At 40.6% G+C, this 27,397-nt stretch overlaps 1 protein-coding gene across 1 annotated transcript in view; it reads left to right on the forward strand.

The window, feature by feature from the left end:
* Nucleotides 1–27,397, forward strand: part of RERE (arginine-glutamic acid dipeptide repeats) — a 289,136-nt gene that overhangs the window by 77,747 nt on the left and 183,992 nt on the right. The window contains exons 4-5 of the mRNA XM_008058270.1: nt 18,145–18,250; nt 19,952–20,048. Of these exons, the coding sequence (XP_008056461.1) occupies nt 18,145–18,250; nt 19,952–20,048 (203 nt within the window). The remainder of the gene's footprint in view (nt 1–18,144; nt 18,251–19,951; nt 20,049–27,397) is intronic.

The raw sequence follows: 27,397 nt of genomic DNA on the forward strand, positions 1-27,397 counted from the left end.
TACATGTTCTCATGCAAAAAGAAACACAGGAAGAATAAACTAGAAACAATGAAATTGGTGATATACAAGGGGTGGGTGGAAATGGGATTAGAGATGATGCAAAAGATGGGAAATGGGGTATGTTGAATGGTTAATGTTAGAACCAGGCTCACGTATTAAAAAGCCAAGTAGGGCCAGGTGCGGTGGCTTAAACCTGTAATCCCAGCACTTTAGAAGGCTATGGCAGCCAGGCTCGGTGGCTCAGCCTGTAATCCCACGCCTTTGGGAGGCTGAGGTGAGTGGATTGCCTGAGCCCACGGGTTCGAGACCCGCCTGGGCAGCGAGACCTCATCTCTACAATAAATCAAAAAATCATCCGGGTGTGGTAGTGCATGCCTGTAATTCCGGCCACTTGGAAGGCTGAGGTGGAAGGATCGCCAGAGCCCCAGCAGGTTGAGGCTGCGGTGGCTGGGATCGGCCACTGTACTCCAGTTTGGGCGACAGAGTGAGACTCCTACTCAAAAAAAGGAAAGATTTCAATTTCTCCTTTGTTTGATTGTGCAAACAAATAGATAACAAATCAGTAAAGATATAGCATATTGAACAACACAATTAAGCTTGAATTATTTGTGACATACAGAACACCATTACCAAAAACTGCAAAAAATATATACATTATTTTCAGGTGTATGTATGATGTTTATCAGAAGTCACTGACTATATGTTAGATTTTAGTCTCAACATATCTTAGAGCATTGAAATGACACAGAACATGTTCCCTGACCAAAGTAGTATTAAGCAGGGATTCAAAACCAAAAAGAGTGTCTGGAAAATCCACACAAGTGTGTGGAAAGAAGAAATATGTTTCTAAACAGTCTATGGGTCAAATAAGAAATCATAGTGGAAACTAGAAAATATTTTGCAGTGAGTGATTCATGAAAATGCAACACATCACAATTATGGGCTTCATTTAAGGTCATGCTTAGAAGTAGACTTTTAGTCTTAAGTAAATATATGTATATATGAAAATAAGTGTAAAATCAGTGAATATTGATTTATAAATAAAATCCATGGTCTAAGTACGCATATAAGACATTTTTAAAAAGGAATTTAAAATTAGACCCAAAGACAAGAAAGAGAATGTTGAAGATAATAGTTCAAATTAATGAGTTAGTAAAAAAAAAAAAAGTGCATTAGAGAGAATCATCAAAGCCAAAAAGTTTCTCCTTTGAAATGATTAATAAAACCATAAGTTTCTGTAAGAATGATAAAGAAAAAAAGAGCCGGACTTGGTGGCTCAGCCTGTAATCCCCCGCCTTTGGGAGGCTGAGGTGAGTGGACTGCCTGAGCCCGTGGGTTCGAGACCCGCCTGGGCAACTTGGTGAGACCTCATCTGTACAATAAATCAAAAAATTAGCTGGGTGTGGTAGCGCACGCCTGTAGTTCCAGCTACTTGGAAGGCTGAGTGAGGCAGAAGGATCACCGGAGCCCAGCAGGTCGAGGCTGCGGTGGCTGGGAGTGGCCACTGCACTCCAGTCTGGGTGACAGAGTGAAACTCCAACTCAAAAAAAAAAAAAGAAAGAAAGAAAGAAAAAAAGATAGCAAGTTAGCAATGTGAAAAATAAAATTGGGACACCACCACAGATCCTACAAGGTTTAACAAAGCTATTAGTAGGACACCATGAACAATATTTTACCACTCCTGAAATTTGAAAACAGCTCTGGCACCAAACATTCAGACTAATTTAGATAATTTGAATAGAAACACCTTATGTACCTTAGGCAAACTTGCACAAACATGTATAAGAATTCTTACATTAATAATAACTGTTAGATACCAGAATCCCAGCAGGGCCTCCAGAATGTAAGTTCGGACCCACTGTGGGCTGTGGTGTTGTATGATCCGGTGTTCCGTGAAAGATACAAAGAATTGCACAGAAGTTAGACTGGAAAATATAGTTTATTTAGAAAGTAAGTTAGAGAGACTGATTGATTTATTCACCTTCCCAAGGTAGTAGAGGGGGCCAAAGTAAGAAACATGGCGGCCATAGCTCAAAGAGCCACGTTGGCACACCAGTTTAATAAAGCAATGGTGACTGCCTGCTCAGAGTCGTATCCTTTTAAACTTGCCCTTGGATGGGAAAAGGTCATTAAGGTAAATGGGTGGTGGTCTGCTCCATATCATCATGAGCGGTAGGTAAGCACACGTACTGAAGTCAGGTGATGGACAACAGACAGGTGAGTTGGGTTGGTCACATGACTGCTGCCATGTTGATGGAGTCTGTGTCCTGAAGGTCATGAAGAGCTGATTGATATAGGTTAAATTGGACCTTATGGGTGGAGGTAAATACTTGAAATAGAAAAGCTAATTAGTACTCAACAAGCTGGGGAGGGGGTTGTAAAACAATTATCAATAGCTACCTTTGAGAAACTGGTTGTGTTCTTGGCTAGTGATTAGAGAATAAATTAAAGTGAACTGCCAGAAAAGTATGACAAACCTAAGCAATGTTAAAATGGCTGTTCATTGTGTATATTGACTCCATGTTATGGTTGTACTAGCGGGAAACTGGGACTGGCCCAGATGTCCCTTGCAGGAGAGTTTATGAACACGTTGTTATATTGTATATGAAAGTCATATATCTCATTTGCAACAAGTCAACTTGGGCTCGGTGAGCATGGAAGCTCAATACACAGTATATAACAGAAGAGCTCAGAGTACAGTGTCATTTATGTCAAGTAGAAAAACATGCAGAATGACACTTTATATATGGTTAGTTACATATTTATATTAAATAAAAGCATGGCAACTGCATGGGAGTGATCAAGGAGGAGGTCACCTCTGGGGAGTGAGTGTGACCTGCCTAGGGGGGCAGGCAGCTTCTGCAGGCTCGGTAATGTTTTTTGGTACAGAGTTACATTATTTTTATACCTTTCTCCTTGTCAAATATTCCATAATAAATTAAAAAAATAGAAACAGTAAAGGAAAGAAGCTAGAACCATCTTTGGCAGTTTTTGTTAACAAGCCCAGCCATAACTGACAGCGCAAACAAGACTGGCACACTTGAATCTGCTCATTCCCTTGGAGAGAGATGTTGGTGTTGGGATTCACTAGGGTCATTTAAACCCATATCTGCCTATGTATGAAATAACAGGTCACAATACACTTTATCCTGCTATCCTCTGCTGCTTTTGAAAAGATCACTAATTTTAAGGAAAATAGTTTCCAAAGGTTTAATAAATGTATATAAATGTTGCTTGCCTAGGGCTTATGGCTATCAAGCAACAGATTTCATTGCTCATGAGTTTTTATTTATTTATTTATTTTTTGAGTTGGAATCTCACTCTGTTACCCAGACTGGAGTGCAGTGGCCGCTCCCCGCCACTGTAGCCTCGACCTGCTGGGCTCCGGCGATCCTTCCGCCTCAGCCTTCCAAGTAGCTGGAACTACAGGCGCACGCTGCCACTCCCGGCTAATTTTTTTTTGATTTTTTGTAGAGATGAGGTCTCACCAAGTTGCCCAGGTGGGTCTCGAACCCATAAGCTCAGGCAATCCATTCACCTCAGCCTCCCAAAGCGCTGGGATTGCAGGCTGAGCCACCCAGCCTGGCCTGCTTATGACTGTTTAAAAGCACTTAACTATCATGTGACATTGGGGGACTGGGGATTTGTGGGTAATGGCTGAAGATCTTTTCCTCTGTTGGAATGGAAGCTCTCCCAGGACTGGGACTTTCTCAGTTTCTTTTCTGCTTCTGTGTCCTCAGTAACCGTCTCCAGAAAAATGATACCTAGCAGATGTTCAATCAATACTGGTTATGAGACTTAAGGAAAGAATACCTTAAAACTAACTTGAAACTCTTCTTGTTTATTTTCGTTACAATTACCATAATAACCGTTCTATATCCTGGGAATGTCATGAGGCTATTTTACATCTTAGTCCAGGAGTTTTATCTAGCAAATTACTTAATTTTAAAGAGCACAGTATTCTTGTTGTTACAGTATGGATAGGGGGAGGGCGGTGTGCTGGAGGCATGAAGAGGTGAGGGGAGGCGCGGCACCGGTAACCCAGAGATCCAAGTAATTGCAAAGAATTGGAACACACAAAAATGTTAAGAAAGAAAAGTTTATTTAAAAGTAAATTAGAGAGAGAGAAGGGAGAAAGAAGATTCACCTCCCCAAGGTGGGGGAGAGGGCCAAAGCCAGGAAGCACATAGCTATACCAGAGTCTAGCAAGGCAATGGCCGCTGGTTGCTTGTGGTTGAGTCCTTTTAACCATTCCCCTTGATGAGGAAAAAGCATTAAGGTGATTGGGTGGTGGTTTGCTCCAAGTCATCACAAAGGCACAGGTGATGGACAGCAGGCAGATGGGTGGGTTAGTCACATGATTGCTGTCATGGTGGGGTTTATTTGTGTCACGTAGGTCACAAAGGGCTGATTAGGTTAAGGGGGGGGTTCCTGCAAGAGACTTGTTAGACATTTGCAATTCACAAACTCAGACATTTGCAACTCACAAATTCCTTGACCAGAGGTGGTTGTATTATTATTTTTATTTTTTTGGTCAGCCAAAGGGTGATCTTTGATCTTTGGCCTTGACAAGGAGCCTAAAAGTTTACTATGGATTATTATGCTAAACCAAGAATTGAAAGGTTGGGCTGTCCTGGTCTTGCATCTGATGGAGATTTGCTGAGGGGGGATGGGATAGGCTGCTGTTTGTCCTGTGGTGTAATGTCTGACACTTTCTAATGACTGTGCTGAGGCAAAAAGACTAAACTAAGAATAAGCTAAATTTCTTCTAGGTTTCTATAGGTACCTTTCACTTGTTTGTAGTATTCTCCAGCAGGAGGTAGAAGCTTCACAAGTGAACTCAGAATTGCTTATCTCCGAGTTCACTTCTCTGTGGGGTAAAGTGGGGAAAGCGAATTAGATTAGAATGCTGTTTCTCTGGCAATACTGGCACAGAAGCCTTTTCATCACAGCAAATGGTGATTCTAAAAGTTTGTCTTTTTGTAGTAATGAAAATGGTTCCTGTCTTTACTGTGGTGGCTATACAACTGTATACAGTTGTCAAAACTAATTGAAACTGTAGAATAAATTAATTTTATTGGGTATAAATTATACTTCAATAATTAAGATGAAGAACCAAAACAAGAAACAAGACCCAAAAGTTAAGATTTTTCCTGAATGAAAGATAGAGGACAAAGGATTTTTTTTTTTTAAAGGCCTTACTGCAGAAGGTAGTAGCATTCTTCACACACACACACACACACACACTGGTGCTTGAATACGACTGAGAATCTTGACAAAAATTATCCTATTTTAGAATGAGTGGTGGCTCCGGTCACATGCTCTTTGATTTTCTTTCTTTTTTTAGAGCGGCATTTTCCTAGCTCAGCTCACACTTGACTGAATACACTGATCGATTATCTGGGGATTAGCTTTGGCCTCTCATTTCCTGTTTTCCATTTCTCCTCCCCAGCAGGCCTTGGGCCTTTGTTGTCAGGCTTGTGGCTGAGATAAGCTATCGGGGCATGTTTGTATTAGAAAAATGGTTGTAGATGGAACAGTTATAAATAGACTAACAGGTATTAAAGGTTGCAGTCTTTGTTTTGGTTAAGTCAGAAGGAGAGAAGAAATAATTAAGATATTTAAGACAAGACAGACTAATTTACATAAACTAGGAAAATGTAATTTTTCTGTGTTCCTACTGATTTTCCTTACCCACCTATTTGAATTTGTTTATTGGTAAGTTGCCGGCTGTAATTGGATTTCTACTATTATGCAGTCCGGCTTTATTTAAATCAATAATTTCTAGACTTGTATCTCTGGTGCTCCTTAAAAATGCAAGTGTTCGTGTTGCTCAAAGTTGTTTTATTTCACTGTGTTGCCAGCTTGTTACTCTTGCATTTTATTTAATTCACACAGCAGTAGTACAAAAAGCATGTCATCTGGAGCAGGGCTCACATACATTAGAAGTATTTGTTATTACAAAACATGATGATTCACTATAATATTGCAAGTTGATGTCTTTTTTTTTCTCCAGTGTAAAAGTTAGTATTGTTGAATGTTACCAGTTTTCTCTGGTGAGAAGCAGTATTATTTTTGAAATGGCCACAGAGCTGCCTGGGATTGTAGCTGTTAATCCAGGTTGCTATTTTCAGCTTTAGGGGTTTACCATTGTTTACATTTTTAATGTAGACTAAGACGTACTTGTTTGAATCAAGCTTTAAATATTGCTTAATATTGTGAGCACAGCTTCTAAAAAGAAAAATCCTTAAATTTGAAACAAGAGCTTTTTACCTAGGTTTTATTTTTATGTCACTTTCTGCTTACAACTGAAACATCTGGTTGGATACATGACAATAGAATCTTTTACTTCTCAACAGTATCTCACATCTAAATGAATTTGTACTTTAAAACCTCAGCTCATGGCTGGGGGGAGGAAGTTCACCTTGTTTAAATGACCAGTGTCTGAAGGAGAGGGCTTCGGGGCGATTGTGCAGCTTGTCTGCTTCATCCCAGAAAGCAGCCATTCTTACCTGTGGTCCAGGGTCTGCAGGGTCAGACTATTTCCATAACGATACCGAGGCATCGTTTGCCTTTTCCACTTTCATTTTCTCAGGAGTGTATAGTGCATTTTACAAAGGCTAAATGATGTGTGATACAGCTCAACAGTTTGAATGCAGCAGCAGATATGCGAATCTATTTGCTTAAGCCAAACATAAAAGAGATTTGCAGAAATAAGTGTGTTATTCCTTTCCTAAATTTTGTTTCAAAATTTATAGTTACTTATGTTGCAATTATTTATGTTAATATGAACATGTGGGTTTATTACTGTTAATTTTAATAACAAGATTTATTTTTGTTTTTGAATACAGTAAATATTGATAAGATGTAACCGACATAAACACAAGATCTTTTGATTTCTCAATTGTTAAAAATATTGGGAATCTTGGGGCCTAAGATTTTTCACAACTATGTCTGTAAAATGTGTGTTAACAATGAAATAGTTTCAGATATTTCAGCATCAGTTTTTTATAGCAACATTTCTGTCATGTTTCTTTAGCCATCAGTTAGTAACTTTTATTTTTAAATAATGTGATGAGTTCCGTTTTTGAAGCTTCTAGAGAATTTTGGTTATCCAAAGCCCGATTTTTCCTACCTGCTGTAGAATCTGACTCTGTTGATGGGTGGTGGAGCTCTGTAACTTTTCTGGCTGCATCACATATAAGAAGTCATTAACTCCCTCAAAATGAATATCACCACCCTCAGCAAACAGCAGCCAAAGTATTACAAAGATGTCAAATTTTATGACATTCAGGCTTGTTTTTTTTTGAAAAAAGAAATGGAATGGAATGTTTAAAGTTTTAGTAGGGATTAAGGGGAATTTGATAATTTCTGATTACACTACAAGTAGCTATTTTTCTTCCTTTATGAGGGAAATCCTTTGGGCTAAATAGAAAATTTGTGCTTATGTGGTGTTCTGATATAACCATAGCTGCTGGGAAGAATCCTGTTTAGAAGAGATTCCTTTTGTGTCTGGTCAGCAGATTTTGGAGCTCAAAGTATAGTGTCTTAATTTATCTGCAAAACTTCAACTTGCTAAAGTAACCCTTCAAAGCTGAACTTTGGGGCTTTTAAAAGTCTGAATCTAATGTTTAGTATTTGTCAATGCGTAAGTCAGGGTTCTCCAGAAAGACAGAACTTAAGTGGGTGGATGGGCAGAGGGGCAGTTGGATGGATGGATGGATGGACGGATGGACAGACAGATGAGAGGGGATTTATTAAGGGAATTGGCTCACACCATTTTGGAGTCTTAGAAGTCCCACGATAGACTGTGTCTTTAACTGAATACCTGAGCTAAAGTAAATTTATTTCTTACAGTTCTGGAGGCTGTGAAGTATAAGTTTGAGGGGCCACATCTGATTGGCTTGTGGTGAGGGTTTCCTGCTGCGCCATAACATGCTGGAAGTCATCACACGGTGAGAGGTCTCATGAGAGAGAGAGCCAGCCTGGGTTTTATAAAAGAGATCCACTCTCCTGATAACTCATTAACCCATGACCCTTCTTGGAAAGCCCACCTCTTAGTACTGTTACATTGATGATTAACTTTCAACATGATTTTCAGAGGGGGCAAACATTTAAACCATGCAGGCCATCTGCAAGCTGGAGATGCAGGGAAACTGATAGCATGGTCCAATGACTGAGGCTGAAAGTCTGAGAGACCGGCGGGGGTATGGTGCATGCTGATGTGAGTCCTAAGTCCAAATGCTGGATAATTTGGAGTTCTGATGCTTAAGGGTAGAAGGGTGTCTCAGCTTCGAGAGAGGGAGGGAGGGAGGGGCCCCCAGCTGATTGGGTGGTACCCACTCACATTGAGGGTAGACCTTCCCTACTCAGGCCGCTGACTGTACACCTATCTACTCCAGAATCACCCTTATATAAATGATTTTCACACCCATAAATAATGCTTTACCAGCTATGTCATTATCTGTCAATCTAGTCCAGACACCTCGTATTTGCCACCACAGTCAGGATGATATATATTGTGGGAAGTTACAGAAATGCTCATTAATTTGTCATGTCTGTCCCATGTGCTAAGTCCCCCATTACACACAGTTTATTTGTATGTGAGTGACAGTAAGTTTAACCTAGTGTCCTAGCCTCTTATGTTACAGGGGAAGGCAAGAAATAGTAATTTCCCCAAGGCCATACTTGTATTCAGTTTTGGTCTTTCCACTGCAAACAAATGGCATTTCAAACAGAATGAATTGTTTGAAAACTTCAATGTTGAGACATGGTGTAGTCCTAAATAGAAAATGCCCTGATGTGTTTTGACTCCTTAGCTTTTGAGAGATGATTTCGTTTTCATACACCCTTGTAGTCTTACCAAAATATTGGTTGATTTTTTTCCAAATTAAACTGTAAAAATAGCTGGACATGGTGGCTCACACCTGTAATCCCAGCACTTTTGGAGGCTGAGGTGAGAGGATTGCTTGAGTCCAGGATTTGAAGTCAGCTTGGGCAACACAGTGAGACTTCATCTCTACAAAAATAAATAAATAAGTAAATAAAAATAGCTGGGCGTGCTGGCTCATGCCTGTATTCCCAGCACTTTGGGAGGTGGAGGTGAGAGGATTGCCTGAGCTCAGGTGTTTGAGACCAACCTGGGCAACGTGACAAGACTGTATCTCTACAATAAATCAAAAAATTAGCCAAGCGTGGTGGCGCATACCTGTGTGTGGTTCCAGCTACTTGGAAGACTGAGGTGGAAGGATCGCCTGAGCTCAGCATGTCAAGGCTGCAGTGGCCGTGAGTATGCCACTGCACTCCAGCCTGGGTGACAGAATGAGACTCTGACTCAAAAAAGCAAAAACATAAGTAAATAAAATTAGTCACATGTGATGGTGCGTGCCAGTATTCCCTGCTACTCAGGAGGCTAAGGTGGAAGGATTGCCTGAGCCAGGAGGTGAAGGCTACAAGTGAGCTGTGATTATGCCACAGCACTCCAGCCTGGGTGATAGTGTGAAACCCCAACTCAAGCAAACAAACACACACTGTAAAAATAAGTTAACAAAAGGCAGAAATTTCTTAAATAAGACATCATCCAGAAACAATGGTTTTGAAATTATTGTTGATCATCGTGTTTTAGTACATTTCAGTTGCATCATCTTCCTGTGGATTTGTATATAACTGGTTATTTGTACGTTTTGATTATAAACACTGTAAAAAGTCGTTTGCTCTCCTAGAGTTCCACTTTCATGCTTCACCATCTGTTGCAAGGTGATCTAAATCCTTTTACACAGACCTAGGTGCTGATTCTGTTTCTTGACAAAGATCTTTAGCTTGAGAGCCACTCATAGGTTTGGAAAATGAGCCTGTGACCTTGACTCATGTCCCTAAAGGCAGTGAGCAGCTTAGTCAAATGGGTGTGGTCTGCTTCTGTGTTTCTTTCATCTCCTTATTTTTCTTTAAAAATTCATTATGTTGGTTCTGAGCATGCCTCTCAGATGTTCCAGGTTGTATCCATTAGGAAATGTCAATAAATGTACCTCCAGCAGGATTTTGCATCCTATCTGATTGTGTGTTAAAGTATGTTAGAGGCTGGGTTGCAGTGGCTCACGCCTGTAATCTTAATACTTTTGGAGGCTGAGACGGGAGGATTGTTTGAGCCCAGGAGCTTGAGACCAACTTGGGCAACATAGCAAGACATCATCTCTACAAAAAATTTAAAAAATTATCTGGACATGGTGGCAGGTGCCAGTATTCCCAGCTACCCGAGAGACTGTGGTGGAAGGATTGCCTGAGCCTGGGTGACAGAGTGAGTACCTAGCCAAAAAAATTTTTTTGTTCCAAACTGAAGTGATGAGGCCGGAGGGAAGCTGTGCTCCAGCCTTGGTTCTTGCACCGGTCAGCCCAGGTACCACACTGCCAGTGGAGCTAGAGGACGACTCCAGGGAGTTTAGATCCTTTTAAGCCCTGAGAAAGCTGGAGGACGGATGTTCTAGGATCAAACAAGAGAGGACACTTTGTTTGCTCAATGGCAAAAAGATTTACTTGCCCTTACTCCACCCTGTCACATAAAAGAAAACACCATGTTTAGTTAATGACTCTGCACCTTTGGGGGAGACGTACACTCTAGGTTGTTTGTTGGGTATTTTCAGAGCCCTTTCTTTTTCTTTGAGGAAAGTCTGTGGAGTCAGTATTTCCGCTTTCTCTGTGACCTCCTGGCACCCATGCTAGGACAGAACCCTGGGATGTGTGGACCTTGATGGCCTGAGCCCTGGTGATACACTTGATGGCATGTTGAACTGCAACGACTGTAAAGCCATATAGTGTCTAGATATATAAAATGTTACCTTCCTAGAGTCTTAGGTTAGAAGTAGAGTAGTGGCTCAAAATATTACAAGATACTTCCTCCCTGATGTCATTTTTAAGATTTTATTTTTTTATAAGTTGACAATTTATAATTGCATATATTTGTGGGGTACAAGGAGATTTATATGACTCATGAATACGTAAATCAAGCCAATTAACATATTTGTCACCTCAAATACTTGTCAGTTTTTATGGTGAGAATATTTGAAAAAAATTTTTTTTTTTTTTTTTTGAGTTGGAGTCTCACTCTGTTGCCCAGACTGGAGTGCAGTGGCCGCTCCTGACCACGGCAGCCTCGAACTGTTGGGCTCCAGCAATCCTTCCACCTCAGCCTTCCAAGTAGCTGGAATTACAGGCATGCACTACCATGCCTGGCTGATTTTTTGATTAAATATTTGAAATTTACTGTTAGCAATTTTTTTTTTGGAGTTGGAGTCTCACTCTGTCACCCAGACTGGAGTGCAGTGGTACACTCCCGGCCCATATGTAAGTGAGAATATGCAGTATTTGTCTTTTTTTCCCCTGACTTATTTTGCTTAGCCTAATGTTTTCCACTTCCATCCATTTTGTTGCAAGATGAATTTTCTTTTTAATGACTAAGGTAGTATTCCATTGTGTCTATATACCAATTTTTAAAAATCTGTCCTTCTGTTGGTCGGCACTCTGGTTGATTCCATAACTTGTTTATTGTCAACAGTGCTGCAGTAAACAGGGAGTGCAGATATCTCTTTGACAAACTGATATCAGATCTTTTGGGTAAATACTCAGAGCGGATTCCTACCTCTAATTTAATTGTCATTGCTGTCAGCAATCCCTGATGTTCATCCACAAAGTTGGGCAAATATGATCCTCTGACTCTTGTGGAAAACTTATCTTTAGATTTGATTTGCCTGTGCAAATGCAAGTTGAGCATGCCTAATCCAAAAATTCCAGACTTCTTGAGCACTATTATGCCATAAATAGAAAATTTTATTCATGACGTTTGTGACATGTTGCTTATATTATTACAAATATTTGACAAAATTACCTTCAGGCTATGTGTATTAGGAGTCTATGAAACAAATTAATTTTTTGTGTAGTCTTGAGTCCCATCCCCAAGATATCTCATTATGCATATGCAGATATTCTAAAATCTAAAGTAGTCCAAAATCTTCAACACCTCCGCTCCTAAGCATTTGGGATAAGAGCCACTCAGCCTATCATACTCTGCTTGGAGTTTTCTGTGACTATTCAAGAACAGTGGTCTTGGACCCCATTATCTGTCCCTGCTGCTGCTCTCTCTTGAAACCACTAGGATTTCTGTCCCCTTGGTGCAGTGACATATCTAACTGCCCTTGCCCTCTAGGTAGAGTGAACTCAGTAGAGTTGAAATGCCACTTTAGACCCAATGGTGGTGCACACTCGAAGGGAGATCATGCTTAGTGTCCTGACTACCAATTAAAAGTTTTATGTACTCGGTTCTGAATTATAGAGTAGACCCCTAATGTTCATATAACTCTTTATTATCACCATGTTGTGGAAATGTATGAAAACTTTATTCTGGTGGCTTAAGCCATATGGTGTACAAATGTTAGTCACTTTTTTCCCCAAATTTCCCTAATTTCTGGAAAAACATGGTTGGGCTATACAGTGTTAGCTTGTAAAGTAAGAATTTTGCTCTGAATCTAGAGTTTCCAATACTGAGCAGTTAAAAATTTACAGGAAGTTATTCTAATATCTGTAGTAGATTATTTTGAATTGGCAAAGTGATGCACTTGATAATATCCATCTTTTTTAATCTTATATTTTTAGACACATGGTCTTGTTCTGTCTCTGGGACTGGAATGCAGTGGCTCAGTCATAGCTTACTGCAGACTCCCAACTCCTGGACTCAGGTGATTCTCCCACCTCAGCCTCCTGAGTAGCTTAGACTACAGGTGTGTACCACCACGCTGACTGATTTTTAAACTTTTTGTAGAGACAAGGGTCTTAATATATTGCCCAGGCTGGTCTTGAACTCCTAGGTTTAAGCAATCGTCCCACTTTGGCCTTCTAAAGTGGTGGGATTACAGGCATGAGCCACCGTGTATCCATCTTTATATCCTGATGAGGTTGTCCTGTGAGGGCCCAATATCCGTCTTTATATTCTGGTGTGGTTGTCTTTGGACTTGATACCTCTGTCATATATGCTGACTTTGAAGGGACAGGAGTGGTATCTTCTGAATGACTCTTGGGACTTCATGGTTCCTACCAAGAGCTGGGGGGTAATGAGAAAAAGAAGCTCGTTTCTCTGTGATGTGGGTGACTTTAAAGTTGTTGTCCATTCTGGCTCACAGACCACCTTCATGTTGTAGAAGGACCCTCTGTGCTTGTCCTGCTGGTACTTAAGTACTCCCCACTTCGTTGATTATTGTGATGTTTAGAAATGATGTTAAATATTTTTCTGAGGATGATGTTAAAGCAGTCTGGGAAAGACTCAGATTTTCTATTCAAACAAGTGAAAATACTACATTAATAATAAAAAAAGATCTCTAGGACTGGATTTTTCTCATTGGCCTTAGACCCTGTGCCTGTGTTTGGATGGGCTGTTTGGGAGAACACAGTTACCTTCCTCAGCAGCCTTTCCTGCCTCTGTTGCCTTCTTCTTCCTCTGGGCTGCCCTTGTCAGCCATCTGATTCGGAATGTTTCCTCTCAGTTCTTCTGCATTTGTTTATTCTAACACTCTTGTCTGACAGCTCTATGGAAATCTTCCCTATCCTCCCAAATACCTTTTATTAGGAGCTTGCCTTTTTTCCTAAGTCCAGGTTTGTGGGATGAGTTTTGTCCTCCATTCATTTTCTTAAATGTACATGTATTCTTTATTTCAAAAGAAACCCAAGCCAAGGATGTGGAAGAATCCATACTGTAGCCCAGAACCAACTCCTCTGTGTTTGCACAGAACTCCTCTCAGGGAACTAACTGAGCAGGCTAACTGTGCTCCTGCTTAGTGCTTTTCTCTGGCTCTGGTATGTCCCACCATCTGTAGCCTTTCTTTTCTAAAAAAATAAAATGGTAGGAAATTATATGTTTCCTGTGTGAATTCTTCGCGTATTCAGGAATACACCCTAGGGTGCTTTCACACAGGAAGCTTCTCCCCTGCTCCTTCTTTACTCAGCTTTCTGCTGGAAATAAGCTACTTAGAAGCACTAGACCTTTGTGCCCTTGTTTGTTTATGTCGCTAGTAAATAATGCATCATATTTGTTGAAAAACGATTGATAAGCTTCGAGAATTGGTGCAAAAATGGAGATACCCTTTAATTTGCTGTATGACTTATTTTTATATTGCTATTGCTAGCATAACTGTAGGTCCTTGAGCAAAACCTCTATGACCTTACTGCCTTGTTTACTCTCTTTTTCTGTAAAACAGTGATCGTAATATTCAGCATTTACTGAGAGTCATTCATGTGACTTATGTTTAATCCTCACAGCCTAATGAGGTAGAGATGGTGTGTCTCCTCTGCCATTTGAGAGAACTGTGAGAGAAATGAGAAGTTACTTGCCCAGAGTCACACAGCTTCGTAAGCTGCAGGGCCATGATTCAAACCCAGGCTGTTTGGATTGAATCAAATGATCTGTTAGTTCACCTCTGGCTTAAATTTTCTATGTTTTTGAAGGAAAGGGCTAGTGAGTAGTAGGAATTAGAGGAACATACCCTATGGCTAGCTTTCAAGCAACACCCTTGTGTCTGAGGTGACCTTGGGAGCCTCGTCCGGGGCAGGGGAGCTCTCTGCTTCCTTGGCTGCTCCTCAGCGCCGCTGTTTTAACTTGTAAACCCTCTTCAGGATGGTGCTGGTAGCCAGTGCCACTGAGCAAGTAGAGAGAAACAGGAGGGATTCTCCCACAATTCCATTTCATCTACGTGGTTTGTTTGGACGAAGAAATCTAAATATAAACATGTGAGAATGAAAGAGACCACAGAAATGGTTTTGTTTATTCCTTCTTCACATTTCAGGGAGATAGGTGATGCCACTGAGGTGACTAGTGGTTGCAGACAGAGCTACAATCCCAGGTCTCACCTCATTTCACTCTTACAGTCCTTGGAAACAGAACACTGCCTCTCTTTATATACCCTTACTCTTAGGTTACTGGACTGTTAGAGAGATTGTGCCCATGATAGCTACATTTGTTTGCTTTGACTCTTTCTGTTCTGTTGTGTTGTGTCTGTGGGATTAAGATTCTGATGTCCTTTTTTAACACTATGCTGCCACCCCCTGGTTATTGGGTAGTACTGCACTAGGAAATCCAGTAGAACTTCAATTGCCTTTGGAGTCAAATGTTAGGAGTCTTACATTTAGGAACAAAGAAGCCAGAATAGTTATTTACTTGTGTGTAATCAACAAGTGTTCTTGGGTCAGAAGATATTGTAGGTGTTGTATGTCAGAGGTTCCCCAGAATCTCTGACTTGGTTCTGAAAAACCGACATTGTACGATGGTATTTCTGTGGCCCTTCAGGTTTTCAGACATCTGAAATGTGTTGCCAAAATGCCTAGATGTATAGATCTTAAAGCATTGGTGCTGGGGTGCCAGTAGCCCTGGATTCCTGCATGCTCTCCAAAGGACATTGAAGTGTGTGTGTGTAACTCAGTGACTGGAGATCCTTACCATCCCTTGCAGGAAACTGTGCTCAAGTGAAGAATTAACTCATACAACTCTCAGCAAAGTTCTTACACTTTTCCTGCGAACTGTTGGTTGTCATCACCAACTAACAGAGTAGATCATATTTCTTTGAGCACCTATTCAGTTCCAGATGCTTCCTATCTTTTTACTTCTCTCAGTAGTAGTTTAGGAGGGTTTCAATATCTCCATTACAGAAAAGTGGAGGCCCAGGGAACTTTGGTAATATGTCCATAGTCACGTATGTGGGAAGTTATGGAGTTGAGATTTGAACGTCAATAGGCTTTCCCGTATTCCTTCTAGTAGTCCAAACTCCAGGTTTTACTTGCAACATTCTGGCTTTGCTTTTTTAAAAAACAAAGCAAAACGAAATGAAAGGAAAAAGCTAGACCAGGGGTTTTCAACTAGAGACGACTTTGTTCCCACAGGGACATTTAGCAATGCTTAAGACATTTTTAGTTGTCATAACTCGAGGATGGTGGCACTGACATTTAGTGGGTGGAAGCCAGGGGTGTTGTTAAACATCTAACAGTGCACAGGCTGCCTCGTAACAAACACTTATCTGGCCTGAATGTCAGTAGAGCTGAGGCGGGGAGTCTTTGCTAGACAGTATATTTTACTTAATGAGTTTGTCCCCAAGCACTGCCAAACAGGCCACGCTTTTTCCCCTGGTTTATATTTTTCTTTCCACGAAGGGTAATCTTATCCTGCTTTTTCATTGTATCATCCCAGCTAGGGAAGAATCTTTAGGCTTGTAAAGGAGGAAAATTAATTTCCCTTTTACCTTTCTAAGTTCTTGGCAAAATAATTCTGTGGGAAAGAGGACCATTTTGGTATGTCATGTTCGGGTCTCCTACACTTTCTGTCCGCCCCACCGTGTCCTGGTGTTTGTCCCTCACTGCCTGTGTGTTGTTGGTCAGCAGTAAACTTTGAAGACCTCAGGCGTCCTGTAAGCTCACGGAAGACCAGACACAGCCAGGATTCAGGCTCTTGTCAGTCTTGTCCTAGAGTGGTTTCCTGGGATGTGTCCTGTATATCATTATGCCTCCCTTGAGTTCCTTACTTGCCTAGAAATAATCCATTGACATCTCTCCCATTTTTCCCCCAGATCAGATGTTACCCCCTCCAAAATCCCCTGCTGAAAGAAATTGCTCCTTTCTCTAAACTCCTGAGGATAACATTTGTTCCATTTATTTAGCATACTGGTTTGTCCACTTTTTTCTATGTGCAGTATATATAGTGTAGGATCCTTTTTTGTTGTTAAGGTTTTTAGTACAAAAGCACAAAATGAATAAAAACTAAAGAGTACCCATCGTGGAGGAGGATTCTCTGTATCCAGCCTGTTTTATTCAAACCAGTGATGATACCCTATTGTTATAGACATGTCTATTTGACAGTTAATTGCAAGTTAGGAATCTTGGTAGTTATGATCTTTACTTTCAAATAGCACTTCTTCACATTTGAGTTCTGTTGAGACTGTGATAATTGTTTTCTTTCTGATTCTTTAAATGGCTTCAGTGTTTCAGCAAAGGATTTTTGGGGACCTCCCTGCTCTCTTCGTGCAGACCATGTTTGTGACTGCTCTTTAAATCAGGAAGAATCTTCTTTCATTAATGAGGGTTGTTTGACATATGTTAGGATTTAACCATCTCCTTTATAAACGGGACGTTTCTTGGGTTTTAACTCCCTTTCATTTCTGATTGATGAGCTTGTGATGAGAAGGTGGAGGCTGCTAAAAGGAGTGATACTGCATTGACCTTGGGGACATCTGTTATGGCACCTCTTTGTTAGAAGAGTATTTTATGAGCCCAGAGGAAACCTGTTGAGGTTTGTCATGACCAGGCTCACAGAAACTATCTGATTCAAGTTGTAGCCTCATAACCTTCAAATGGAAGCACAATATTTGATCCCTTATTCTTTGAACGAACTGGAAACAAAGTTAACTATTAAGGATAACACAGTTAAGTGTCCTGTAAGCACTTACAGGACTATGATTGCCATATAACTCCACATTATTCACAAATAATTACGTGTAAGCAGTTATAGTCTTTGGAGATTCAAAAATAAATAAGATGGGGGTCTCTACTCTTTGCACTCATAGCACCTTCATCACCACCCACACTTTGCAGTGTCATTTTGGCATATAGCAGTCCACTGTGGCGAAGAGTGGAGGGAGGAAGTAATTCAGTCTGGGTAATAGGCAAACCATGGAGAGGAGATAACTTTGTCCCAGGCCTCGCTGGGTAAGTTCTTTTTAGTTAATGAGCCCTGACAGTGTGCTAACACTGATTAGAAATATTTATCAAAATGATTAATTATTAACATAGAAGGATTTATTCATGTAGTACTGTTTAGTAGTTAATGTTAAATAAACATGTAATACTGAATGAACTAGTTGATCAGACTGGGAGAGATACAGAGATTGGTCTCCTTTGTTTCCTGAAATAAGCAGTTTTGAGGGAGAGGGTGAGGAGGTACTATGGATGGGGTTTTATAAAATTGACTTTGTAACTGACTTACATATTGTTGCGGTACTGTGGTAATTGTGTGTCTCCCTATCTACCTGTCCACCTGTTTGCAGGGGCTTTTGGTCATGGGTGTGATATGCACTGCGGGCCCCTGAAATCCTGTTTCTAATGCTGTTAGATTTTCCTTTTCAGAGTAAGAGGGACCATCTGCTCATGAACGTCAAATGGTACTACCGCCAGTCTGAAGTTCCAGATTCTGTGTATCAGCACTTGGTCCAGGATCGGCATAATGAAAATGGTAACTACGTCCCTCTGGCTTGATCCTTCTATTTCTCAGTTTGGGCAAAGTTCTTTCTAAAAATGTTCATTAAAGGGAGATAATCACTTTGGTAAAATTTCTCAGTGAAAGCTTTTTGTAAACAGGAACATACCTGGAATGCCTCCCCTCAGGTTCTTCCATTATTTTGCTTTTTTATTTTAAACATCTGAACATGTGCTAATCGTGTCTTCCCCTTAAACTGGAATACAGGTAGGGATTCTTTGGCAATAACAGCAATTTCATTTAAAATTTTTCTTTGTCTCACCTAGTGATGAGCAAATAGTAATTAAACCCTCTGAGGGTTTATACATGTCTCTGTCTGTCTTTTTCAGCCTGTACCATTCAGCTTCTCCATATTCAGGGTGGTAAACTTCAGCTTTCAAACAAAGCTTTCTGAATTGTGTTTTTGGAATTTAGCTTTACTTCTGAATTTCAGAACCATAGGAAGGATATTTCTAGGTACCTCTTTTGTTTTATTTTGTTTTTCTCCCTCAGGCATTGTAGTTTCTCTTAGTCATTGTTGACACATGAGAGATGTATGTTAACGTACAGCTTTTAAAAAATGGAATCTTGAGAGACCAGGTGATTCACATTTGTCATGCATTAATCCCATGAGGTAGGTTTGTTACTCCCTGTTCCCAGATGAGGAAATTGAGGCTGAGAGATACTGAGGAAGTTGCTCAGGCCGTGTGTCTTACAAGTGGCAGTGCCGGCTCTGGGACCCAACTCTGTCTGGCCCTGATGCCTGCGCTCTCCCTACTCTTCTGCACTGCTTTTGTTGATAGGTTTTAAGTCATCAAACCAGTGGTAAAAAAAACAACTTTGGGCCAGATGTGGTGGCTCATGCCTGTAATCTCAGCACTTTGGGAAGCTGAGGTGGAAGGATTGCTTAAGACCAAGTGTTCAAAACCAGCCTAGCAACATAGCCGGACCATGTCCCTGCCCCTCCCTCCAAAAAAAATCACAAAAATAAGCCAAATATGGTGGTATGTGCTTTAGTCTCATCCACTTGGGAGACTGAGGTAGAAGGATCCCTGAGCCTAGGAGGTGGAGACTGTGGTGAACTGTGATTGTGCTACTGCATAGGTCCTGCCTGGGCGACAGAGTAAGACTCTGACTCAAATCCCCCCACCCCCAAAAGGAGAAAAACAAAAACTTTGAAGAATTATGTTCTTTTGTATCTTGCTGGTTTTTTTTCTTCTTTGAAACTATAAGGTCTCCTGTTTAAAGCACCTAAAATATGGTTCCTTGCTACAAATAGTAACTTGGTTATTATGTTCAGCTGGAATATAGTGTGTGGTTTAACTCTATTTTGAAATGTATAGCAATAAAGAACAAGATGGACAGGACCACTAAATATTTGGTAGTTGATAAGTTGCTAGGATAGGATAGTTGTTTGTGCTCTTTTTCCATTTTGTGCTTAATGTGTTTTAGCAAACTATAGGGGCTTAAGTAAAAAAAATACTTTATTGACAAAACCTCTACATTGTGTTCTTTTGATTCTACTATATCTTATTCCTCTCCTCTGTTTTGTGTACTTATTATGGTACTAACCAGGCCTGGCTGTTTACTGTGTTTTCTTTAGTGGAGGTGAACCAGAAAGAAGTTTTGCAAAATTGTCCTACTTGTTTTGGGAAACTCAATTTTAATGTCCTCTTAATTTTTTTTTTTTTTTAACAGACTCTGGAAGAGAACTTGTCATTACAGACCCAGTTATTAAGAACCGCGAGCTCTTCATTTCTGATTATGTTGACACTTACCATGCTGCTGCTCTCAGGTGAGTTCCAGAGACGTGGTCTTTTGTGCAGTGGAGAAGTCATGAGGTGAGGAGAGGTAGAGGGTTTCAGTTCTCCTAGTCTTTTAATAGCCATTCTCTTAATCAGACTCCTCTCATGGCCTGAGTGAGTGAACATTCCAGTGTCCACACTGGATTGTTGAGATTGCTAAGGTTGCCTGTTCCTTTGCACATTTGGCTTTCTCTCTCTCCTCCCCCTACCCCCCCTTTTTTTTGCAATTTCTTTTTCTATGTTACTGTATCTTTGTTTCCTTGAAAATTACAATCCTGGTTATTGTTTGCTAAAGTGTTTAAAATGTTCTGATGGTTTATTGTTTACTTTCTAAAGATTCAACCCCTGCCATAGAAAAGATAAAGACAAGGATAAAGAACATATGGCAACATTTAATTAATTGAGACATCTAGGCAGAGTATATAGGGGTTCTCATGGAATCATTCTTTCAATTTTCTGTATGTCTGAATAATTTCCTACTGTAAAGCTTTGTGGAGGGTAGAGAGAACGTACTGAAGATTTTATTCTGAGGCAGAAGGTAACATTATAGCTATTCTTAATGTCTTAGGGAATTATGTCAAAAAGTTGACCATGACATTTGCAGTCTCGAATATTTTCTGTCCCTCTCAAGAGAAGGATAACCATATATTCTGGTGCAATTTGTGGATATGTGACTGTCTTTGGGCCTCTTATGTGATACCAGAAGTAAGACAACTAATATTCTAAAAACTCTTTCCCCACTGGAAATGATAAATAATAAAGTGGTGAAGGAGCTATTTTTTTTTAAGTATTATAATGTGGTTTTTAAACAGTGATTGGAATTTGCTAGGTTTTAGCTTAACTACAGTGAAATACAATAATTGTTCTATTATAATGCTCAGATGGTTTTCAGTAAAATCATCTGGAGTCTCTTGTGCACAACTACATAGCTAATGCCAATTATTTTAAGGTAAATTTGTAGCAAATTTTTTTTTTTTTGAGTTAGAGTCTCATTCTGTCGCCCAGACTGGAGTGCAGTGGCCGCTCCCCGCCACTGCAGTCTCGACCTGCTGGGCCCTGGCAGTCCTTCCACCTCAGCCTTCCAAGTAGCTGGAACTACAGGCGCGCGCTATCACGCCCGGCTTATTTTTGATTTATTGTAGAGATGAGGTCTCGCCAAGTTGCCCAGGCGGGTCCCAAACCCACGGGCTCAGGCAATCCACTCACCTCAGTCTCCCAAAGCGCGGGATTACAGGCTGAGCCACTGAGTCCGGCTTGTGGCAACATTTAATATAGAACAGGCTTTGACTAACTTTTTAGGCCAGATAATATTTTACATGAACCCTGTTGTAACAACTCAGCTCTGCCATTGTAGCACAAAAGCTATAGGCAACATATACAAGGTAGGACCCCAATAGAAACACTGGAATTATTTTTTGGAGAATGAGACTTTTGTAGTATAGACTTTCCCTGCTAGGTAAGCATTCTGGGAACCCATCGCCATCAGTGTTGCTGCTGTGAGAAGCTGCATTTGGCTTCAGTGAATTTTTTTTGTTTTGGAGATTCTTTCAGTGCATTTGCCTATTTCATGATGGGTTATTTACCAGCACACCTGTCCACACCACACTGGGCATTCAGCAGTTTTTTGGGTTTTTTTAAACTAAAAATGGCATTGTCCCCTGTGCCCCACCCTTCCTGATCTCAGTCCAAACAACTTTTTAAAATTTCCTCGGATGAAGAAAGTCCTCAAAGGGAAACGTTTTGCTGATGTGGAAGAGATGAAACAAAAAATGACAGAAGCACCAAAAGGCACCAAAGCTGATGAGTTCAAAAATTTTTTTGAGAAGTGGAAAAAGTGTCTTGATAGGTGTATTGCATAAAACAGAGAGTACTTTGAAGATTACTGAAGTTTAAATATGTAACAATAAATACACAATTTTTAATAAATAAATTCTAGGGTTTTTGGTGTTATTTTTGGTTTCCTTCTCGTAAATAAGTGAGGTGGCTGTACTCCAGTAAAACTTTGTGAACATTGACATTTGAATTTCATTTAATTTTCACATGTCAGGAAATAACTCTTTTGATTTTCTTTTTAGCCACTTAAAAATGTAAAAACCATTCTCTCAGGGAATGGGCTAGACTTGGCTCATGGGCCGTGTTTGCAGACCCCTGCTATAGAGGAAGGTGTGAATATGGTTGATATGAATTCTTCCAGGACTTTGGATACATTTAGAGAATTTCTAAGGTCTTTTATCAACTGCCTTCACACTCTGCTTGCCTTTTGGAAGTGGCATCCCAATCTCAAGCCCCCTTGCAGAGCAGGGCAAGTTGGTGAATGATTGGCTAGACTGACCAAGCGGTACACTTGCTGACTATGGCAGACGTCTTACTCCTGGAAGGTTTCTTATTCTGCTTTGCATGCTTTTTTCTTCCTCTTGTCTCATTGCTTGAGGTAAACAGTTTTAATCAATGAAGAGTTTTGGTTAAAATAAATAAATAGGATAAGACATAACTCTGGTTCTTCAGTATGTTTTCACATTATTGCTTGCTATGAATATTTTTGAGTTTTATCACTGATATTCAGATTTTTGGAGTCATTTTTCTCTCATTTTAGCATTTTTAGAAGAACAAGTTATCCTAATAATTCAGCTGGACCCAGATGAATTTGCTCCAGCTAGGTTTATAATCGGGTGTTTCCTGGAGATGTGCAATTTAAATCACTAGCTTTTGGCTTTGTTACATCGGCCACTGTAACTGGAGTGCTGAAGTGGTAATGCTTTGTCTTCTCTTCACTGGGTATATGACCAGAACCCTCATTCATTAGCTTTTTCCTCCTGTGGTATTTTCTTTAAAGTGGCCATAAAAAGTGGTAGATGCTTAATTAAACTTTTATCTTAAATTTGATTTTGTTAGATTCAAATACAGCATCCTTTGTGTGACTTGACAACTGAAGTTTTTTCAAAGACATCAGCTGATGAGTGGAAACTTTGTTAGTGAATGAGCTGGCCTAGTAGGTGCTCAGTGACCTCTCAGTGACGTCCTGACATTTGCCAGCATCTGGGCTCATTTGGGTGCTTTTCTTTGTTGCTTAGCAACCCTGCCTCCCTCTCAGCAGCAGTGTGCTCTCATGAAAGGAGCTTCTGCCTGTCAGATCACCTTTCATAACAGGATGGAATGTCGGTGTCCCAGGAATCTCTGTTTATGCCCTTTCTCTTCACCAAAGCTAGATCACTTAAAAATCTTTGGGATGTGTTTAGTAGGGGGTGGGGGGAGAATTTAAGATTTAACCTTTTCTTTTAATTTTTCTTTTCACAGTTTATTCCTAGAAAGCTTTTTCTTCTTCCGTAGATATAAATCAGTCCTAGTAAAAGTAAATTCAGTTTTGAGAGAGACACAAATAGTCTGTAGGCACATGAAAGGGGATCAAGTAAATGTAGTAAAAAAGAAAACCATGGAGAACAAAAAAGAAGAAAGAGAAGGACTAGGAATGTTGACGCTCAGCAGCATTCTTCTCAAAGATCAAAGGACTCAGCTACATAGACTCATCAGGCTCACAGCAGCTCAGGGTGCTTGCCATTCCATTAACTCTGGAGGAAACTGATGTAGAGGTTCTTTCAGGCGGTGCTGGAGTTGACCATAAAGGAGGAGGGAAAGCTTTTATGCTGTCATGAATCAAAAGGAAAATGTTTCCTTGTAGCCTCTTCTTTGTAAATTGTGAAGTTGTGACATGTCCTCCCAAAACCGTGTTTCTTCCCAGAGAAGAAAGTGAGACCTTCACAGCTGTAGAAACGAGTGCTGAGGTCCAGCATGACTGCATGCTATTGTCATTTGGTCCTTCCGTTGGCTGTCCCTCATCCCTACCTTAAAGATACATTTCTGCAGCTGCTTATTTTCTGAATTTCATTACGCTTGTCAGTGACCACCGTATAGTATAGTTAGCATCTTGAATAGAGTACTTTTTGAGTTCTCCTTATTCCCAGGTAAGTATTTCTGGCTGATACTGTGGCATGACAGATTGAAATTAGAGGACTTCGGTTTGAAGCCTGGTTCTGCCATATGGCTTTAGTTAACCCATGAGATATTTTTGACAACTTGTTGAAGGTCCCATGACTAAGTGGCAGCTCTCCAAACTGCATACACAGGTTCTGATGCAGCATCCATTACAAAAGGCAGAAGGCATGCGGAAGCCTCAAGGGTATCTCGTGCTCCTTGCCTTGGCAGTCACTGGGTTCTTACAAACATTCAAGGAAGAAAAGGAAGAGTGAGATTGTATGTGATTCGTACTGAGTTATTGATGGCGCAGTTATGCAGCATCCATTTATTTCCTTTCTCTGTGCCCTTTAGGGAGTGATGGGGTCTCAGATCACTTCAGGTTTAGGGAGGAGAGTTTATTTTGCTCAGGGAGCCATCCTGAGATGCCCCAAGAATGAGCAGATGAACTTGGAGCTTGCTGTTTGTTTGCTGTGTTGCCTTTTCCCAAGGATGGTGTCTTATTGATGACTCAAGTATCTGGAGTGATTGCTTTGTGATTGGCCTGAGAGCATGTGGCCTGGGATGCTTTCTTTGTTTACTACACACTTGCATCAACAATCTTTCAGTATCGATTGTGGGGGGCTGCCAACTTGAGGGCTGTTTTCCGACTTTCTGATTATCTGTTTTCATTGTAGCCATTTGGGGAAAAATATCTTAAGGTGGGTCTCGTTGCAAGCTATCATCCTACGTAGGCAGTCACATTACAGGAAGGTGTTTTAGAGTAAATTTTCTGGAAAACCAGGGCCAAGAAACCCTAAAATAACTGTTTTGGACTTCTAATCTCTTTCTTTTCATCTTGGGTTAATTTATCTCTTTACTTTGCTCAGTGGGCAGCTAGAATCATAAGTATGTTTAGGGATTGAAACAGATCAATTGTATCTATGGACAATTCCCAGCCATAGCATTTTAAAAAATCCTTTGGCTCCTGCAGTTTTCCTAAGGAATTTCATGGTGTCTCAGAACTCTCTTACGCTTCTCTCTCTCTTTTGTCTTTTTTTGAGTCGGAGTCTCACTCTGTTGCCCAGGCTGGAATGCAGTGCCAGTCATGACTCACTGCAACCTTGAACTCCTGGGCTCAGGCAGTCTCCCACCTCAGCCTCTCAAGTAGCTGAGACCACAGGCATGTGCCACCACATTGGGCTCTTTTATTTTTTGTAGAGACAAAGTCGTGCTATGTTACCCAGGGTGGTCTCGAACTCCTGGCTCAAGCAATCCTCCTGCCTCAGCCTTCCAAAGTGCTGGGGTTCCAGGCCTGAGCCCTCTGTGCCTGGCTTGTCTCAGATTTATAGTTTTGTAACATAAAATCCATTTTCTGGCCTTAATCTATAGATATTTTGTTTTATTTTAAGTTGTGGGGTAAAGTCAGGATTGCGTGCAGAAGTGGTTTGGGTACAGGTGAAGTTTGGGGTCTCCCATTGGACCTCACTGAGTTCAGGCACCCTTACTGATGTCATCTCCCTCTTCCCTCCCCCTCCCCTGCAGCAGTATTCTACTACAGCCAATCCCTTTTTTGTAGTATTATGATAGGGATTAAGGGTCCACTTATGAGTGAGAACATGTGGTGTTCATCCAGTTTATCGTTGTTTTTAATGTGTGAAATAACTTTGACCTGCAGCATTTTTATTGTTTTATCTGCACATGCTTAATATTTCGTTAGACACCATAACCTGTCATTGCCTTTATTCATTTATCATTTAACCCTTTATTGATCTACTAGTAGATGAAGGGCTCGGTATGTGATGGTGGGAACTCACCTGATAAGATCTTCTCCCTGCCCTTGAATATTTGATAGTCTTACTTTTTTTGTTGTTATTTGGAGTTACTTTAGATACACAGAAATGTTATAGGTACAGAGTTTCTGTATCTCTCTTCTCTCCCACCCCCCATAATGAGAATGTCTTCCATAACTGTCGCACAATTATTAGAGCCAGGAAATTAATGTAGATAGAATACCTTTGAACTAAATATTATCTTTGGATTTCAACAATGTCCTTTTGTTGTTGTTGTTGTTCTCCTCCTCCTCCTCCCTCCCCACTAGTTGGGATCCCATATTGCTTTAGTCTCTCCCCAATTTTTTTCTTGACTATGATGACATCTGTGTTTATTTGTTTGTTTATTTATATTTTTGAGTTGGAGTCTCACTCCTGTGCCCAAGCTGGAGTGCAGTGGATCGCTCATGGCCACCCCAGTGTCAGCCTGCTGGGCTCTGGCAATTCTTCCGCCTCAGCCTTCCCAAGTAGCCGAAATTACAGACATGTACTACCACGCTCGGCTTTATTTATTTATTGCAGAGATGAGGTCTCATCAAGTTGCCTGCACTGGTCTCAAACCCGTGGGCTCAGGCAGTCCTCTCACCTCAGCCTACCAAAGTGCTGGAATTACAGGCTGAGCTACTGAGCCTGGCTGACGTCTATGCTTTTAAAGAGTATTGATTAAATGTCCTATTTGTCAAGTGTCCTTCAGTTTGGCTTTGCTGAATTTGTACATATTTGTCAAGAATACTACAAAATTATGTTTGTCTTGAACACATCTTATCATAGGCTTCATGAGGCTGATATGTATAATTATGGGTGATGTTGACCATGGTCACTTGAATAACATGGCTTCTGCTAGACTTCATGTAATGCAGCTTTTCCCCTGTAGTTAATTAACTTGGGGGAGGTACTTTAAGGCTGTGCATATTGTTTCTCTTCTTAAACTGTCACCGGCTGGTGTTAGCTATGTCAGTACATTTCATCTTCAACAGTTATTGCCATGGTACTTGCCTGTGATGGCTTTCTGTTTTCCCTCTTTCCATCTACATTTGCTAGTTAGGGTTCTGTCATAGGAAGGAAAGAGCTCTCCCTTCTCCCCCATCAATCTGTTTAATCGAATATTTCTATCAGCATGAATTCAGGAATATTCATTTTGTTGGGTATAATTTAATATTACCACTATTTGTTTTATTGCTTAAAGTGTTCCAGCTTTGACCGTTAAGAGCTACTTCAGATTGACCCCTGAATTTCTTCAGCAAGTTTCCATCTTTTTTTTTAGCGCTTTCTTATTTTCTGGCTCCACAAGATGCTCTCAGACTCCTTTTACATTTTCCCAAGTACAGCACTGAAATTAACCATTCTCCAAGGAGCCCTGGTTCTTTTTAGTGGAAGACAGTATTTGGTCTGCTTAGTACTTGGTTCTGGGTGTCACTGCTGGGCCTCTCAGCCAACAGAGCTGGGACATATATGTATGTATACTCACCTGTGCATACACATGTCCCCCCCCCCCCAAAACCATGAGGTTATGCTAATGCTTTGGATTCCAACCAACACTACGAGATTTATGTGCTTCT

The sequence above is a fragment of the Carlito syrichta genome, unplaced genomic scaffold (assembly GCF_000164805.1).
Source record: "Carlito syrichta isolate Samal-C Ts95f unplaced genomic scaffold, Tarsius_syrichta-2.0.1 Scaffold303272, whole genome shotgun sequence".
NCBI lineage: Eukaryota > Metazoa > Chordata > Mammalia > Primates > Tarsiidae > Carlito > Carlito syrichta.